This window comes from Battus philenor, unplaced genomic scaffold (assembly GCF_028537555.1).
Source record: "Battus philenor isolate CCGP_79_NKW_IND1 unplaced genomic scaffold, ilBatPhil1.0.hap1 SCAF_22, whole genome shotgun sequence".
NCBI classification, from domain to species: domain Eukaryota; kingdom Metazoa; phylum Arthropoda; class Insecta; order Lepidoptera; family Papilionidae; genus Battus; species Battus philenor.
In genome coordinates, this window is record NW_027181685.1 from 593,088 (window position 1) to 610,692 (window position 17,605).

Below are 17,605 nucleotides of genomic sequence, written 5' to 3' on the forward strand. Positions count from 1 at the left end.
AAAATAAAAGTATTAATACAACAGAACGAAGTAAAGTACTGATAAAAGTAACTAAACTAAGCCAATAATTAAATAATAAAAATTGATAAGTCGTTTCATCACCGGATCTTACCCCTATGGAATTTTTTGTGGGGGTATATGAAAGATAATGTCTAAGAGATGAACCCAGTGACGATCTCAGCGCTTAAAGAAAATGTCGTTCATAAAGTTAGTGCTATCATACAATCATTTCAAGTGGAGCAAAATTCCAGGTCAAATTCCAAGAGCGTGCCTAATGATATTATCAGCAATTAGACAATTTTTATTTATTACTTATTAAATACGCATAATTTTCCTCGTTATTTTTTGCTAAAATAAATATTTATTAATAATAATTATCATAAAATTTAAATTTAAAATGCAAATTCTGTCATCGGACACCCTATATGATTGCACATTTTATAATATCCTTCACTATTCATTTTACTATTTTAATAAGAATAATACGGTAAAATTAAAAGCGATGTTAGGTATCGATATAAAACAAGCACATTTAATTAATTTTTTAATGTAAAGAAATCAAATATGTTACACTTGTAATGTCCGTTGATGGATGACGATGCAAAAATTGCCTTTGACAGAAACCGGTGAAAGACGCCGTGCGTTCCGATACACGCACTCAAGTACAATAATAAAAAGTGTTACGTTCGGATACAATATCGAACAAGCGAGTTAACTAATTTATACACTTTCATTGCTATGTAATATACGTAGTGTAATTAAGAAAGATGCACAAAAACTAAACAGATCGATATTTCCAAAGCGAGTCGCTTGTCTTCAAATAAAGAACGTGAAAGACGTCAGAGACTCTAGTAACGTCGCGTTCAATTTTGCATTTAGAAACGTTCAATATTTGAATGAACGAATCGCCAAATACACCTTTATATTAATGTAACTGAAGTCCTGTCGCCGCCGTAGCATGCCTCCACAAAAAAACTGGCTTATCTTACAACTGCTTTCAGAAAACGGCCTCCCTGTTAAAGATCTATTTAGAAACCCGGACAGGGTGAAAAGATATTTATCCAAAACACTCGGCGTCAGTCAACATATCGCTAATAACTTGATGGAGTCACAGCTTAGCTTCGAAGGTGTAAGTATAACTTACTTTATGTTACAACGAAACTACTTGAGTAGCGTTTTAGTCAACCTCAGACATCACCTGGTCCTGCGCTGCCCGCATTCATCATTTCCTGCCACCTAAACTATTTCCTCAGTCTACCTACAGGGGGCTTACCTACGCCGCTAACTATCTGTAATCTTTAGCAAAATATTGGCGTTTAATTTAGTTCTACTGTCTAAAACATCGTCATCATTTCAATCACGTTCATCGGACACAGCTTCTTACCCCATAGATTTAAAATAAAACGTATTTTGTGTCAAAATAAAAATTCTTAAATATCGTTACGTACTGTGGGTTCTGACTCGGAAAGAAAACCACCGGTTCACAACGATTCTTTTATTCACAAATCAGATGGTCACCCTACTTTAACACAAAGTATATTTTCGCTTAGTCCAAACTTCGCTTCTAAATTACTCAAGAAATCACTGTCCAAATAACTTGCCAAATAGTCACTTGGTATCACTGATCGTAGATCTTAATCTTATAACTCAAAAACAAAACTCAACTGTCAACATGGGGAGTATATCTGTTTATACTACGGATAAGGTTCTAGTAAGTTCGAGATAGTACTCGGTTAGAATTTCCGAGAACCGTACACTAAAATCTATAAATAACTTTAAAGTCACACGTGTTCACCGCACTTCCCGATCCCAGGGTTCCGCGTTTATTGTTCAGAGAGTTCTGTAACTCATGCTTTGTAACAATACTATAAACTTGAAACGATTCAGGCCGCTTCCAACTGGTCCTATTTAAAATACACAGGAGAGGCCTATGTCCAGTGGCGGACGTATGGTAGAAATAATGAAGATGACGAATACATCACTTTCTTCATTTAAAGAGTTACGAAAATAATTATTTTCGTCAAAACAAAAGGTCATTTCGTTGCACCTGTTGTACAATGACTTTCCCCATAAATTTACAACAGAACTCGTTGGAAGCTTGCATCCAGAGATTTTGATGCTGTCCACTTTGTAGGAGCACTTTTGTAATTTCTAGAAGTGAATAAACTGTTATTATCACCAAGCTAAATAAGATCAGATATCGATAGACTCTGTGTTTGGCACTAATCGGTGTAACATAACTCCTGAAGATGCCCTGTGGGTGAAACATGTTTTGGGTAATTTGGCGGTGGCGGTTGTGTGATTCGCATTGTTTGCCGCATACGCATTTATCAGCGGGCTAGCGGGCGGTGCATTTTATTGCACGACTATCACTGCATGTGCGGAAGTGGCTAAATATTGGTCCTTTTCTTACTTGATCAGATAGAAATTCTCAACTATTTTTCTGATCGCGAGTAGAACCCTCACTAGATGGAACGGCGATATAGTTAAGATCGCCAGAAGTCGCTGGAACCGAGCAGCTATGGACCAATCATCTTTGGGGCCGACCAATGCCTTGTAGTAGATGTCAAAAGGTTAAGAAGAAGGAGAAGAATTTTACAATAAAATCTGTAATGTTATTTCTTCTTTTATTAATTGTATTATTGTTACAGGTATTAGAAGGAGATTTAGATAAATGCAAGCCAGAATCAGTTGTTAAGACAATTAAAATGAATAATCTCGAAGACTTGGATAAGTTGGTGGAGAAAGTATGTTCCTTATCATCAGAGGAGACACAAAAGTTACTCATTGATCTATTGCTTGATATGGATTTGGGAAAGTATCTTCAAATGGTATGTCAATAATTTGATTATTTATATATGATTACATGTAACCCTCATACAACGCGGTATCGTATAACACGGTTTAGTCATTTATACGTACAACACTGAATGTACTTCTACAGCCGCGGTCAGGTTTTCTGTCCTAAAGATATATAATTGCAGAAATTTTGTCTTTGTGACTAAAAACAATAAATACATCAACCTTAAAAGTGTGTTGGAAGATATGGATCTCTTCAGTTGAAACAGAAAACATCTTCTTTTTCTTATTTTCAGGCGATGGACGTTCACTGCAAGGCATGGGTTTCCAAATATCCCCACCATGACCGGTCCAGCTCTGCCCAAGGACTTCCAGTGACATTGACTATGTCGTTGTCCACCTGGTGGGGGTAAACCCACGCCGCGCCTACCAGCTAGTGTTCACAACTCGAGAACCTTTCGGCCCTAATAACATTACATTTTTTCATTTGCATGTTTATTTGTCTCAGCTGTTAAATTTGTTTTCTTATTACTATGTCACAGCTATTCATCACTATTGTCCAACCTTAGGCGTAGTTTAGGCATTATTCACGACTTCCTCGCAGTGTTCGTGTACCGGGGAGGTGACGCTGCCATTCTCTGCCTTCCTAGCTTGATGTCTATATCTTGGATAGCACTGAATAATGAATTGCTATGCAAATAAAGGACCAATATTTAGCCACTTCCGCACGGTCCTTTTCTTACTTAGAATGGACTTCCCTGATTGAGCCTGATTCTATTAAATATTTAAGGATTGCTATGCGCTTTACCCAATCCAGAGGCTTAAGATCTCTTACCTTGCGTTGCCAGTTAGTGGTTTCTATTCTAGAACTTTAAGATCATGATGCTTGTCCCCTGTGACTTGCTCACCACCATATCCTTATTGCTGGTGCTATCCTGTAGATAAATTTTAAACAAAAGCTTCTACATGGATCTTTGAAAGACTCTACTCGTAGCTTTCAATGTAATGTCTTGCAATGTGAGAAATGTAAACTTATTTTTGGTATCAACTGATCACTCATAGCAAGGTGTAGTAATCCCACAAAGATCGCTACAATGACCGATATTACAATGGCATCTAGTCACTTACCCCGACCTATCTATTTCGGCAGTACACTTGAGTCCATTTTTGTGGATTAATATCCAATGTATGGAATTATTTCCTAAGCTATTCTACAGGACATGAAAGAACATATAAACAAATATATTTTTTTTCAACAGCTAGGAAATATGTACTACAAATTGTCAAAGGACGATAGGATCACGGAGCTAGGCAAGATGGCGGACGCCGTATTGCGCATGATGTCACTGCAAAGTTTCCTTCCACCGGAAATCACAGAGATCATTCACGGTGAAACACCGGATTTCAGTTACATTCATTTAGATGTGTAAGTATATTTACGATATAATAATATAAAGATTTTGAAACGCTATTTTTATTTAAGACAAGATTACATTTAGCTAGCAATAATTAAAATAATTTAAACTACTTACTTTCCAAAAACTTACACACCTGCAAGAGTCGACTAAGACGACAACAGTGCGAGAAATCTCCTTGTCTAACATTCTCTATCAATAACATTTCTCCGAATATATTCAGTGTGTACATATAATGAAAAAAAACTAATTAAACGACACAAATCTCGGCGACTATTTTTTTTATTTTATAGAGATGATACAACACTCAAAATCCATCACCCAGAACTTTGTAGGCATACTTGTAGCAGCTTTGAATTATAATGGAAAAAAATAAGACCCAAATACAAGTAAATAAATTAGTGAGATTGTTAGAGTGGTTTGTTTTAAATTACCGTAGATCTGTCACGAGAAAAGACCTACTCTAGATCCATCCAGATTTGTCGGTACCTACTAAGACTTGACATTCCATTATAATCGTTCGCCTTTCTCTTTCCTACTCGTCCCTTTCAGTTTAATGTGATAATTGTCCATCTTTTGTTTATCCTTTATAAACTGTTTTAATTTTGAAGCCCCACCAAAAACTAATATAAAGTAATAGAGCAAGAATCATTATTCTGTGTACATTTTAGAAACAAGAACAAAAATAAAAACGAAATATATTACGAAAACCTATTATAATCACATGTAATTTTGGTTTTTCTTCCGCGTTCAACATAATTAATCTGTGTTTTTACTAAAATTGTAACGTAATTGTTTATTAAAATTTAATTGGTTTCCAAAAATAAATATTCAGGTGCATATAAAAAGGCATTACAGTTGCAAACACTGCAAAAACTAAACAATGACTGGTACATTTCCGCTTTGAACAAACCTAGAAAACTTAGTGAAATCAAAGTCCCTGTGCCCAAAAAATTATAGGAGAACAATAGATTTAAAAACAAAATACTCCAAAATTCATTTATATAGTAATAACATTGTTTAACAAACATTAATCTGTCACAGGAATGTATTGTAAGATTTACTGATTTTATGGTACCAAGAGAAGTTAACATTATGAACGTGAGCGTGTTGTTCACAGACTTACATCTAACATCTAACCCTATTTATCTAACCTTACGTCTTCCTATTTCAGAATTTCAAATCTGCTTGACTACATTGAACCAAACTTCGGTGATACGCAATCATACAAATCCGTCAAAGACTTCGCTAACTCAGCTATAATGGCAATACAATATTTAAATAGATTTCTAGAAAAGCAAAGAAAGCAAACTCCAGATGAAGTAACTGACCTAGAAATAAGCGAAGATAATAAAGGAATAGACTTAAAAGCAACAATTGAGGATGTGTCTAATATTTTTACAAATGCCGTTGAAGTATTTGACGATATTTCTGGTAATCGGACTTCTGTTGACGCATTTAATGCATTTAATGTGTAAGTATGAAATGTAAAAACTTTTTAATCTAAAAGTGATTTACTTTGTGTTTGGCACTAATCGGTGTAACATAACTCCTGAAGATGCCCTGTGGATGGGTGAAACACGTGTTGAGTAATTTGGCGGTGGCGGTTGTGTGATTCCCATTGTTTGCCGCATACGCACTTATCAGCGGGCTGGCGAGCGGTGCACTTTATTGCATGACTACCACTGCATGTGCGGAAGTGGTTAAATATTGGTCTTTTTCTTACTTAGGATGGACTTCCGCGAGGTAACGCCTGATTCCATTAAATATCCATTAAATATCTAAGAGTGATTTAATTTCTACCTATGCGCCAGTTTCTACAGTTTTCTTACTCCGGATAAGTAGTAAATTTTATATGTAATACTCTTTCTCTCGTTGAGGTCCTTTAGACTCAGTTGGAAAACAACGTAGACCCAGATATCTCTATCCGGTGAATAAAAAAAGTATCGGACCGTGCTTATGATCCCAAAGTTCCGTAGATATAAGATACTAAAATTAGACTAAACGTCTTCAACTTTCTGTTCTGAGTGCCTCGCGGTTTTATAACACCTTCTGTATAAAACCGGGCAGTATGATATCGTGGTACAGCAATGCCAAGCTTAATACTAAAATAAAGAATTCACTCAATGGTTGGTTATAACACTTTGAGTTTGACAACAATTTTTAAATTTACCTTATTTTAAGAAAACTTTTCACATAACATGTTCAATTACATTGTTAATAAAATCTCGCAAAATAGGTGGACTTAATCGTTGGATAAATTTTATATAACAACTGTCAGTCACCGGTGACTGACGCGACCTGAATAGAAAGCTCGGTGTCAATTATAGGTGACTGACGCAGCACTCAACGTGTTAAGAACACAGAATCATTATATGTATAAGTAAAAACTTTAGAATAATCTGATATTTACCTTAATTGTCGTAATATTAGAACATAATATTGAGATCTTGTCAATTTTTAAATTGATTAGTTACACTGATCGAAGTTCAGCAGACAACCTAAAGAAACAGATTGTGATCGTAAAGATAGATATCGCGGGTTTTGGATACAAGGGTCCTAAGTCAGACCAGTTCCAACCAGGACACGAAAATATCCGAGAATCCTTGTGACATAAATTCCATAAAGGATATAAACCATAAAATCGTTATAAATGTTCAACTATCAGTCCACAACATTCATTGGTAAAAGAACTTAAGATGATATAAAAAAGTAATTTGTGTTTTATTTATAAAAACTACAATATTACAAATGCTTATTCGATACTCTTATATCATCAATGTCTTACAACCGATACATTTACAAGGCATAGACTTTCTCAATGCATAAACTACCGATTTCATATTTAATGAAATTAGGCGTTATTTTGCAGAAGAAGAAGAAAAGGACCAATATTTAGCCACTTCCGCACATGCAGTGGTAGTCGTGCAACAAAGTGCACCGCCCGCCAGCCCGCTGTTAAATTCGTATGCGGCTGAGTGAGCTCACTCTGTGTTTGTGAATTACACAACTGCCACCGTTAAATCACTCAACACGTGTTTCACCCCTCCACGGGGCATCTTCAGGAGTTATATTACACCGATTAGTGCTAAACACAGTGACTCAAAACAAACACTCTGTGTACCACTGCATGTGCGGAAGTATATAAATATTGGTCCTTTTCTTACCGATCCCATGCTGCGAGTATCCGAAGAATTCCCACGATCTTAACTATTGTTCATCAGTCCACCTAAAGACCGACGTATGCCACGTTTACCGGCTCGTGTTCATTATTCGAGAGTAATTTGTCGAACCATGTTCTTATATAACTTCGCATCGAATCTCCAAGTTATTTTCTTTATTTAAATTTAAATTGTCATTCCAGAATATCACAAATCACAAACTTCGTATACAAATGGCTTCCGGAAAAAACTAAACATGACGTTCTCTTCTATTCTACTTTGATTACAAAACTGATAGAGGGAGCAGAGAGGGTAATTTACATCAATGTCAACCTGGAGGAGCTGGTTTATAACGTGTCTCTTAGGCACCCTGAAGGTGTGAAAGCGATAAAGGCTCTCCCTTTACGTATATTTGAAAATGGATTAGATGCTTTGGCTGATCCTGAAAGAGCTCAGGTAATGGTTGCAATTTTTGTTGTTTTAATCAAACACATTGTATCAATATCAATGATATTTTAAAAATGGAAATAAATGCAGAATTAAACGGTTCAAACATACACAGACTAATTGGAGTATAGACAGATACAAGAGATACTAGAAGTTTGGTTGTTGCGTAAAATAAAAACGGTAAAAAAATAATGTTTTATTGTAAGCTATTTGTATCGTTCTATGATCTCTGCTTATACAACCAAATATGTAGTTTTATTGAAATAATAAACTGTACCGACCTCCTTGAAGAAATTGTTAAACTCGTCGGTGTGACGCCAGCTAAATATTTAGAATGAATGAAATTTAACATTTTAAATTTAGAACAGTATTATCTATAAAACAGCCAGACTTGATTAATATATTTTTCATATTTAGAACATCTTATTTTAAATTGATCAATACAGAATGTATATGTAGTATTCAAATTATAATTTACCCTTTTAGAATCAAATTATATTAATATATCATGAACAAAGGAAAGCAAGCTGTGATATGTATATTATACTTTAATATATGATATATGGCTGGTGTAATTAAGAAAATTTTAACTTTTTTAAGCATTACATATCACAGCTTAATTGAGATCTGTAACCTAGTTCTTAACTTAAATATAATTTAATAGTAGTTATTGTTTGTTTGTATATGCCATATTCCTGAATATCCACATAAGGGAAACAAGTAATTTAAAAAAAAAAACTAATCTGACGTAAATTTATGAAATTTTAGATTCTTACGTCGAAACTAGATTCTCCCGGAGAGATGTTCTGCGATGAAAAAAAGTTGCAAAAGTTTTTCGATATGGACACCAAAGAAACAGCTGCCCTGAGAAGCCAACTTTGCACCAACGCTTGGAAGGATTACCTTACAGATTTAGTTCATAGCTTTGGAATATACGAAGTCAGGAACAATGTTAGTACATTTGAATAATAAATTGAATCTGAAACAGTTTATATTTTCAAACATAATGTTGAAATTTAAAAAGAAGATATGTTTTTAAATATCATACTTACAGTACCATCTTCAGAGTGATTTTCTTTCTAAATATCTTCTTTCGTATTCACTTCTTCTACGGTATCTAATAGATTCAGGCGTTACTTTGCGGAAGTCCATCTTAAGTAGGAAAAGGACTAATATCTAGCTACTCCCGCTATGTAGCAGTAGTCGTGCAATAAAGTGCAGCCCGCCAGCCCGCTGATAAATGCGCGTGCGGCAAACAATGCGAATTAATAAGTTTGTCATATAATACTTTTATTTCCGCGCTCTTCATTCATTCATCTTATGGTCTTTCGTATTTTTCCTTTCTTTCTACATTTCTTCTACCTTTCCCTTTTTGATCCTTACATTCCTCATCTCGTTCCTCAATTTTATGTTACTTTATCTTTTTAATTTTTTACACATTTCGTTCTATTTACTTTTCTTTTTATTCTACCTTATTTGCTATTTTTACATTTTATCTTTTGTTACTATTTATTACTTTTGCCGAGATTTTCCTGCAAAATTGAAGAAATGTTCGACTCTTTTCTTTGTCATTTATTAGCGAGGCTATAGTATCCTCGCAGATTTTCGTGCTTAGCCAGCATTCGGAGTCCTCCGAATGCGGGACAGTGGGCTACCAGGTGGGCTACCAGATGGACCACGGTCTGATCCATGCCCGTTTCACAAACCCACCGATGTGAGGTTGGATACTCAGCTTCATAATAATCCAAACAATTATATTTCCAGATAAATACAATGGCATCTTTATTCATTCAAGAGACTCTAGGCAAGGATACTTCCTCCCAGCTGTACACATTGGACCACGACTTCAAGGTCCTGCAAAATTTTACTCGCTATATCCAGGACATCGACGACATGATACCAGCAACTGTAAATTGGAATAATATTTTCAACGACAATACAGATATTATGAAAATAGTTCGCAACAAGAAACACGCCGGGAATCAGATGTTGTAAGAAATTTTAGTAAAAATATTACATTTTATATAAAGATAGTTTAACATGTCTAAGAACTATCTCTATTGTTTTATTACGATATTTATATTGATACATTATACAAAGATCCACATGTGCCATTATCCACTTTGATGTATAAAATAATGTTTATAAACATTATTACAATGAGGACATGTATTTAAATTAATATATCGCAATGAATACATTTCGTGTTTAATAATAAAAAGACAATAAGTTACTTGTTACTTCTGTAACTTGAACGTGTTGATTTCACATATTAGCAATAGTTAATTTTAAAGATTCATGTGTCTTCTCAGTGTTGAACGCATGCAAAGTTTAACATTTTTCTACTAAATTAATCTTTACCTTCAACACTACATAAAGACTGCTACAATAAATTAAATAATATTTATAACAACATTTTTTTACTAGTAATATGGCGATACTAGTATTTTAAGATTCATTTAGATTTCTCTAATTAACATAAAAATTATCTTAGTTTAGATTTGTACTTCCGTCTCTAAATTTATCCTCCTTATACCTTATTTATTACAATTTCTTCGTTTTTATTCTATATCACATTTCTGATTTATTCTAGGTTAACATCTTTATATGTATTATTTTATTTACTTATTTATTTAATTGCTTATTTTTACACTGATATTTAAAAAAATTATTAGGCTCATATTACTTAAAAGGTTGTAATAATTTATTTCTTTTTTTGCATTTTTCAGAGTAACAATTCACGGAGTATTAACAAAAGCTGTGGTGAAACAAAATCCCATTTTGGAATTCAAAATCGCGCCGTTTTTTATCGAAGCAACAACTATAATCGCAGCATTAAACGAAGAGATGGATGAAACGCCTCGTGATGTAGCGAAGGAAGCGATGAAAGCGTACCCGGATATGCTAAGAACCATATTGGCTACCGCCCTCGATGAAGATAAGGTAATATTTGCAATTGGAGATTCGAATGAAGGTCTAGTTTAAATCGCCACAGTTTCAGCCTATAACCGCCCATAACCATAAGCCTCTCCCAAAAATATCTATGGGCGGATATACCATTTTTAATCACCGCCGTTATTGAAAGCCTCTTTTTCCGCCATCTTGTTTTAGGTACAGAGCTATAAAGCTTTCTATTTTCACCCTCTCTCTCTCTCATAACTTACAATTTCTCTCTTTCTTTTCTCTTTCATCCTTCAAATTTTTTATCGTTCTCATGGTATTCATTTACATTATATTCACGCATCGACTTCCATCCCTCGTCACATTTATTACTTTGTAACAATATCGCAAGAGAGTGGGGTGACTCTCTATCTCTTCCAAAAGAGAAACGATACTACATATAGTACATACCATTATCGCCATTTGGCAGGTGGGTTGGCGATCGCAGTATATGGTATGGTGCTGCTTATCCTCTGGAAACTTGCGTGTGAGCTGTGGGACTATATAATAAATGCACAGAGTTTTACTAATATTTAAGTCGCTTGGGAATCCAACCCTCGACCTACTGGTGTGTGGGGCGCTACTGCTTTCTAGTAATATTAATTTCTAGCTAGTAAATCAGCAAATTTCAGTAGACGATATTTTATTCATCTTCATTATTCATATTATTTTATCTTACTAGGTTAATATGCTCAATTTTTATTTCCATTACTATTTCTTTCTATTTATTGAATTGTATATTCATTATATTTCGTTTCAGAACTAAATATACACTTTGATTTCAGACATACAAATTACTTTCAACCTTCAGTGAAGACGCCTTTTGTACCGGTGTCGACAATGCATCGATGTATTTAAAATTTCCCTCAAACGTTGACAAAGAGGTTGTTGTTAAAAATCTTTGTGGCATCACTGGAATATTCGAGAAGATATTAACACGTGACTCCCATTTAGGCAAAGCTGTGAGTATCATATAAAATATATATATATATATGACAATTTTTCTCGACTACGTAGGTATATGTTTCAAATGAACAATAATGTGTTGTTCTAAAGACAGAGAAACGACATTTAAAGTCATTATTTAAATTTTGGATTCCTTTTAAAAGTTTATTCTGCACAAATACCAACTGCTTTACCGACCGGCGACCGCAATAGACGCCATCCTAACAACATTATTAACAGCGCCATCTATGAAGTGTCAAGGTTAAACAGCTACTGCTTTACCGACATTAAATAAATACGGCGCCATACAAAATGGAATTATTTTTAAAAAAACTAGTTTCTTTACATATATACACATATACGTGAGTTATAGAATATAGGAAGCATTATATTCATTTATATATATGTACATACGTTGCTAAAGCCTATAAGGTCGATAAAGTAATCACTGCAAATCTTAAATAGGTTGTATTCACCTTGTCCCTGTGACTGTCCGGTCTCTTCTCTAGAACTATAAGGCTTTGCTTTAACCTGTTTACCTAACACTTATACTACCACTGGACCAACTGTTTAGGTCGCCTACACGTGAAGTTACAAAAATATATATCATAAATTAAATGAAAAGTTCTCGTGTAAAATACACCGTATCACGTTCGGTACGCTTTTCTTTTATGAAATTATTGTACTGACAAAGTTATATACCAAAGTTATATTTATACACCCTTGGGAACATCATGATACGAGTACAAATTTATTTTTATGCCTCTGTCAAAGTAAGCGTGGTAATAAAAATAAAGCTTGCTATACACGCTTTTAGGCTCTATAGTGTCTCATTCATTCGTATGTATACCACTTTATAATAAACCATCAAACGACGCGGTAAATTTATGTCCTTGTAAATTCCAAAAATTTATTTAGCACAGGCTCAGCCAAGAAACATATGACTCTATTTCACAATATATTCTCCGTAAGGTTGTTTGGAAATGAATTGTTCTAACTTTAAAGAGAAAATTGTAAATAAATTCATCCAAAAAAATTACAAACACCACTGAGTAGTTTTTGTTTCCGATAGATGGCGCTTTAACCAACTTAAACGTAAATAACCTGACGATTATAAATAATTGTAATGATCTCAGGTACTAAAGCTGTTTTGACTTTGACGTTGACTTTGACTCTGACCTTGATGTTGTCTTCAACTTCAATTTTGACGTTGACTTTGACGTTGATGTTGACTTTGTCCTTGACGTTGACATTGACTTTACCTTTGACGTTGATTTTGACTTTGACGTTGAATTCGACTTTGTCGTTAAAGACTACCCAAAGTCGCACGATGTATTAATGGCCCGTTGTACCAACGTTTATCAATGCTGTCCTGTGGTACTACGGGCGATTGGAAGTAAGTCAAATTGCGAATTTTACCAACAAATCAGTGGTTCTCTCTTTGCTTAAATTGTGGGCAGTTTCGTTAATACCTCAATATAATCCATCTATTGATTTTTCTAGGTTGAAAACATCACATCTGGAAGTCAACAAATGGTGGGCATTCAGTGGACTAAACTAATAACTGATTTAAAGAATCTACACGCGAAAGTAGCCGAATTGTATCCGTACTTTCTAGAATATAAAACATACGGCATGGACAACAAGACCAGAGATGAAGTCTCAGCAACAATTAAAGAAGTGAAATCGTTTTGGTTTAATTCTAAAAATTGGAGCAGAAACATTCGTATGAGGTAATGATAATAATTTTGTACCTTTGATCCATACAACGCATAGTAAAAAATTTGTGGTCCACACTCCGTATTATTGGCAACTACGACAACAATACATGTCAAATCATTCTCGCGCGTTAATTCAAAATTCGAACGCCGAATTGAATTCGGACCCCATCAGTGACGTGGTCACTGCCGTTGCGTTAGTTCGTGTACATTGTAAATACTCTGTACATATGTGAATACACCTACATCGATCACTCCTCGCTATCATCTTACTAGCCAACCTGCTATTATATTGCTATTATATATATATATATTGGTGACCCCGATATGATCTGAGACCATTTTTCAACTTCAAACAACACAGCCAAATGCAGATTTGCATTTAAAACGCCCAAGAATATTTTTAAGTGAAAGTATTTTAACCATAGTGGCCAGATATAAGAAACATGAATGCTACAAATCAATTAACACAAAAAAAAATCAATGATAATCGATCAAATTCCTTACACCCATGGTTACTTTATTTATTTCCTCGTCTATATTCTTTAATAATACCATAACAAAATTATATAGTCGAAAAGGCTTTGCTCAAGATTTAAATATATACATGGCGACCAGGAGCCGGTTGACGCGGCAAAGGTCCCAGGGGCGGCTCTAGCTCGTGTAGCACCCGTGTGCAATGAAACCCTGGCGCCCCCTAGGCCTACCCCCCCCCCCCCCCGCGGCTATAACTTCCAACTTTGCCGTCGTAACAAAAAAGTTTTTTCATATTCCAACAAGCTATTTTATAATTACGTATAGCTTATAGTATGGTATTAGTTACGGCCATGATGGTCCAAGACAATGCTCTTAGCTGTCTCAGGGATTACCGCGGCGCCCGTGTATATTACACACCCTGCACTATAGATTACACCGCCCCTAACTAGATACACCGACAATATAAAATAGTTAATGTTGCGAGAAATCGTTGGATGGCAGCACAAGACCAGTCACAGCGATCTTTGTTGGAGGCTTTTACCTTGCAGTGGGCGTCTATTCGCTTATATGTTGATAAAACTGATTCAAAACAATTTTTTTTGGTTCCAGTATGAAATTAGCGTTGCAGATTCTGGATCTCGTGGACCGGGAGATCTTTAACGTGAGGAGTGATGTCTGGCTACAAATTAAATACAATTTCGATCTGATCACGGGTCCATTATTACTGATTGATGACGTCACCAAGTTAATTTCAGGTAATCGATATCAAAAACAATGAAAGTACTTTAAGAAACAAAATCACTATTTACTCACAAATGAATTTAACAATTTAAATTAAGAACAATCCTATGGTTGAAACAAAATGTATTAGTATTAGTTAGACCTCATAGCGCGTATAAAGATCTATATAGACAGCCGTGGGAAGTGAAGGTCCTGGATTAAACACCACAGACCAGAAAGAGCTTGTTCAGACCGTCTAAAATGCTGGATACTGGCCATTACCTATTAGATATGTATAGTTAGACCTCTTGAGTCTTTCAGCCTTGGCGAGGATCTCGAGTGGTGACAATGAGCTTGCCCCCCCCCTCCCTCTCCCCCTAAGACGAGATAGTTAAGGTTGAGTTGCTGCATGCGGGCAGCGTAGAACCGTTCATCGTGGATATATTTGGAGGAGGTCTATGGTATACAGTGGCCGCCTGTCATCTAAAAAAAAAGAAAGAAGAAGAAGTAAGGCATGTATCCAGTAGTAGACGTCTTACGGTCGAAATGATGATGAAAAAAGATCTATCTAACATAATCTGTTCAATGTTCTATAAGAATTTTGCAAAAAAATAACATTTTGATTATATATACCTATATGACCATAGAACCTAAGAAACTATCAAAAATAATTACATGCGCGTTTAAAATACCATCAGATTTGGAAAGATCTCTTTATTCAATATACACGCTTTAAAAATAGTACCTCAATTGAGTCCTGAGAGTTACTGTACTGTAAAAAAAATTCATAGAACATGGTTCACCTTACCTTACACCCGTTGTCTGTGTGATCTTTAGCATATATTTTCCGATCACATGATGAACTCATTTTGAAGCAAATAAAGACGCACATGAGATAAATGAAATGAGGGGATCCGTAGCTCGAAGAATTGCTTGTCTTAAGTGACAGTGGAGATACATTTCTCGTGCAACCGATGGCAGTTGGGGCTGGAAGGTTCTCTAGTAGAGGCAAGGGTAGGCCCTCTAGTAGATGAACCGGCGACATAAGGTCGCGGTGACTTGCTGGCGCGCAGGATCGGAGGTCCATGCCTTACATAGAGCATCCACCGGCTAAAAAGAAAAGACGCAATAAGCCTTATGTTGAATAATTAATTGGATCAAAATTAGAAATTGAAATTTAAGCACCTTCCCGTTGTCAGATTGATCTGAAATTTGGTACACACATTTAATTTAGATGACAATACAATGTAATAAAATCAATAACATTATAAATCTAAGATGGCCGCCGATACAAAATGGCGGATTACATATTTACATTACATTTCCTTAACCCCCTCAATATGGGTATCAAATGAAAGGGCTACACTAGTACAACACGATGATTATATCAAAATTTAAAATTCAAGATGGACGCCATTCCAATATGGCGAACTAGGTATATATTTTTCCACAACCACGTTAAAGTTTTTTAAATGTATTTATTTTAGCACTGACAAAGAACGAAACATTCACTTCACCTCTGCCAGCCGGCACTGTGCAGAGCTTGAGTAAAATTATTCCGAACATTGCCCAGTTGTTCTATGATGCAGTTGATCTAATAGTCCAAGACGATACTGAGGTAAGTTCTGATGTATATTTAAAATTATTTCATTTCTGGAATAACTTCCTTAACAACATTACTAGGATAATTTAAAATAGTAGATTGGTTAGAAATCCATCCGGTGAAGGTGAATGCGAACATGGGTCGTCAGCTCCGAGTGCCGTGCTTTGTCCATCTTTCAACAACGTCTTGACACCGGCATTCGTACTGTGAATCTATAGAATGCTAAAAATGTCTTTTAGGAACCTTAGTAACATCTGAATCATAGGCGAAAAAGAAACTAGGAAAGAATTCCTCGCTTGTTGCAAGAAAATAGTTAAAAACGTTATACAAAAAAATAAAAATCCAAATATACAATAAGAAATGTGATAAAATAAAACTCAAATGTGATATATAAGGTATTATAGAACATAAGTAAAAATGTAAAATAAAAATGTAAAATGAAAAAATGTAAAAAGAAAAGAGGAAAGAATGATAGATGAACAGAGCAAAAGGGTAAGAAAGTAGAATTGTAGCATGAAAGATAGATAATAGACCGAAAGAGAAAGTAAAATATGAAAGAAGAGAGAGAAAATAAAAAATCATGTGAAAAATTAAATTGCAAATTAAGTCCAGTCCCACCATAAATAGGGGTACAAGAGGCCCCCAATAGAGGGGGTCATAAAAAAAAAACATCTGAATCAACGAACTACTTCTTTGATCTGTATTTCACAGACATTATCGTCCGTGCCTTTGTATGTTACAGTGTTTGAATCCCTTTAACTATTTACTTAAATCGTAACTTACTTAACCCTTAATTAGGCGCATTAAGAAAATCACTCAATTAGGCGCATGGGGTCTTAAATGACCCCAAAAAAACATTGGGAAAGTAGTATCAAAAAGGAATAAAATTTAATGGATTTCTATAGTAATTAATAAAGTTCTTTAATATACTTAACTTTAAGAAACAAATACTTACTATGATATTAAAAATATTAAAAAAAAACTGAAACAGTAAACCTCTCTTTAAACTAATTTTTTTGGCATAGCCGAGATCAACTTAAGAAATAAAGTTTAATCAGCCTCATCAGCAGAATCTTCTGTTCTGCATCCGACGCAGTAAATCCTTGAGTGTTGCTGACAAATAAATTTACGACACTTGAAACATTTTGTTGGCACTTTTTTGTCGTCCTTTCTAGGACATGATGAACAGCGCCCGCGCTTAGCTGTCGATTGATAAACCGCCTTGTTCACATTATAAACTTCATGGAGCCGTTTTTTTGTTGTCGCTGGTACAGCACGTAGTTGTATGCGATGTTTTTGGTGATCTTCCACAAGTACCGCAGCTATTTTCTTCAAGAAAATCCGTCTGGAATTTGTCAAAGTCTTCTCAATATTCGCTTT

At 35.0% G+C, this 17,605-nt stretch overlaps 1 protein-coding gene across 1 annotated transcript in view; it reads left to right on the forward strand.

Annotated features, from left to right (window-relative positions):
* ldd (lipid droplet defective) overlaps nucleotides 1–17,605 on the forward strand; it is a 137,744-nt gene that overhangs the window by 58,404 nt on the left and 61,735 nt on the right. The window contains exons 6-17 of the mRNA XM_068766793.1: nucleotides 1,002–1,129; nucleotides 2,652–2,831; nucleotides 4,059–4,225; nucleotides 5,389–5,688; nucleotides 7,579–7,831; nucleotides 8,591–8,773; nucleotides 9,587–9,813; nucleotides 10,552–10,765; nucleotides 11,548–11,724; nucleotides 13,211–13,440; nucleotides 14,512–14,657; nucleotides 16,110–16,240. Coding sequence (XP_068622894.1) covers nucleotides 1,002–1,129; nucleotides 2,652–2,831; nucleotides 4,059–4,225; nucleotides 5,389–5,688; nucleotides 7,579–7,831; nucleotides 8,591–8,773; nucleotides 9,587–9,813; nucleotides 10,552–10,765; nucleotides 11,548–11,724; nucleotides 13,211–13,440; nucleotides 14,512–14,657; nucleotides 16,110–16,240 — 2,336 coding nt within the window. The remainder of the gene's footprint in view (nucleotides 1–1,001; nucleotides 1,130–2,651; nucleotides 2,832–4,058; nucleotides 4,226–5,388; nucleotides 5,689–7,578; nucleotides 7,832–8,590; nucleotides 8,774–9,586; nucleotides 9,814–10,551; nucleotides 10,766–11,547; nucleotides 11,725–13,210; nucleotides 13,441–14,511; nucleotides 14,658–16,109; nucleotides 16,241–17,605) is intronic.